Below are 1,028 nucleotides of genomic sequence, written 5' to 3' on the forward strand. Positions count from 1 at the left end.
ATCCTGGATGTTTTCCATTTCATTTCCAATGGGGCAGAGGTTCCCAGATATGAGTTAAGCCCCTGGTGATGAAGTGGGGTTTTCTGACGGTGGTCACATTTTATTAAATATGCTACACTCTTGAAGACCCTTGACACTTTGGTTGAACTGATAAATTCAACTTTAAAAACTCTCTTTAAACTTATATATTAATTTATTACTTTTCCTTGGTTTTGTAATCACTGTTTGACAACCAAACTTCCCCAACTCGGATGTCTTTCATCAATCATTTCTACTTACAGTTTCAATGCCCATAGCTCTCATTTGGTCTGCTCTTTTTTCTGTAATTGAAAGAAATTTCTTTGGATCTGATAAAGCATCCACAATATCTGGAAAAAGAAACCAATGAGCTGTTAATTCTCTGTTTCACTAAAAATATCCAAGAATATCTAGCTAATAAACTTTTCATAATCCTGCACACCTCTTATGCTTTTTGTTAAGCATTTTCTCCTAGGACATAAGACTCAGTGAGGAAAATACAGTTAGTTGCAGAAAACCAGAAACAAGGCAAGGGTCAAAGACCAGAAGATTTTCTCTTGTTTTCACCTTAATTTTTCCCCAAATAAAGAAGACAGCATGGCAGGGCAAACCAAGTGAATGCCTTGGGTTCATGACTCTTCATTTAACTGGGTGACTTTGAGCAGTTGATGAATGTTCTCGACCTGAGTTTCTTCATCTGAAAATTAGGGCAGATACCAGCTACTCTGCCATGTTATTGTGATAATCCAGTGAGATGATGAACATTAAAAGTACTTGAAGCATAGTAGGTGCCACTAGCACTAAGTCTTATTTTTAGATACAGAAGGCTAAAGCATATTTAAAGTCAATTTTGGCTCCATGGTAGATAAAATACTTCTCCAGTGTTTTCTCAGCTACAACTTGCACTTAAAAAACAGTAAAATTTCATCTTTTGTACTGTTTGAAGAGTTCCAAGTGCTTTCGGAGTTTCATATAATTTTGCAAAATTAACCAATGTTACAGAAAAAAAA

General features: G+C 35.5%; 1 protein-coding gene across 1 annotated transcript in view; it reads right to left on the minus strand.

Moving 5' to 3' along the window:
* PLCB4 (phospholipase C, beta 4) overlaps nt 1–1,028 on the minus strand; it is a gene marked incomplete at its 5' end in the record, with an annotated part of 85,642 nt that overhangs the window by 51,894 nt on the left and 32,720 nt on the right. Inside the window, one exon of the mRNA XM_008590984.1 lies at nt 280–400. Within this exon, the coding sequence (XP_008589206.1) occupies nt 280–400 (121 nt within the window). The remainder of the gene's footprint in view (nt 1–279; nt 401–1,028) is intronic.

The sequence above is a fragment of the Galeopterus variegatus genome, unplaced genomic scaffold, assembly GCF_000696425.1.
Source record: "Galeopterus variegatus unplaced genomic scaffold, G_variegatus-3.0.2 Scaffold6533, whole genome shotgun sequence".
In the NCBI taxonomy this organism is placed as follows: domain Eukaryota; kingdom Metazoa; phylum Chordata; class Mammalia; order Dermoptera; family Cynocephalidae; genus Galeopterus; species Galeopterus variegatus.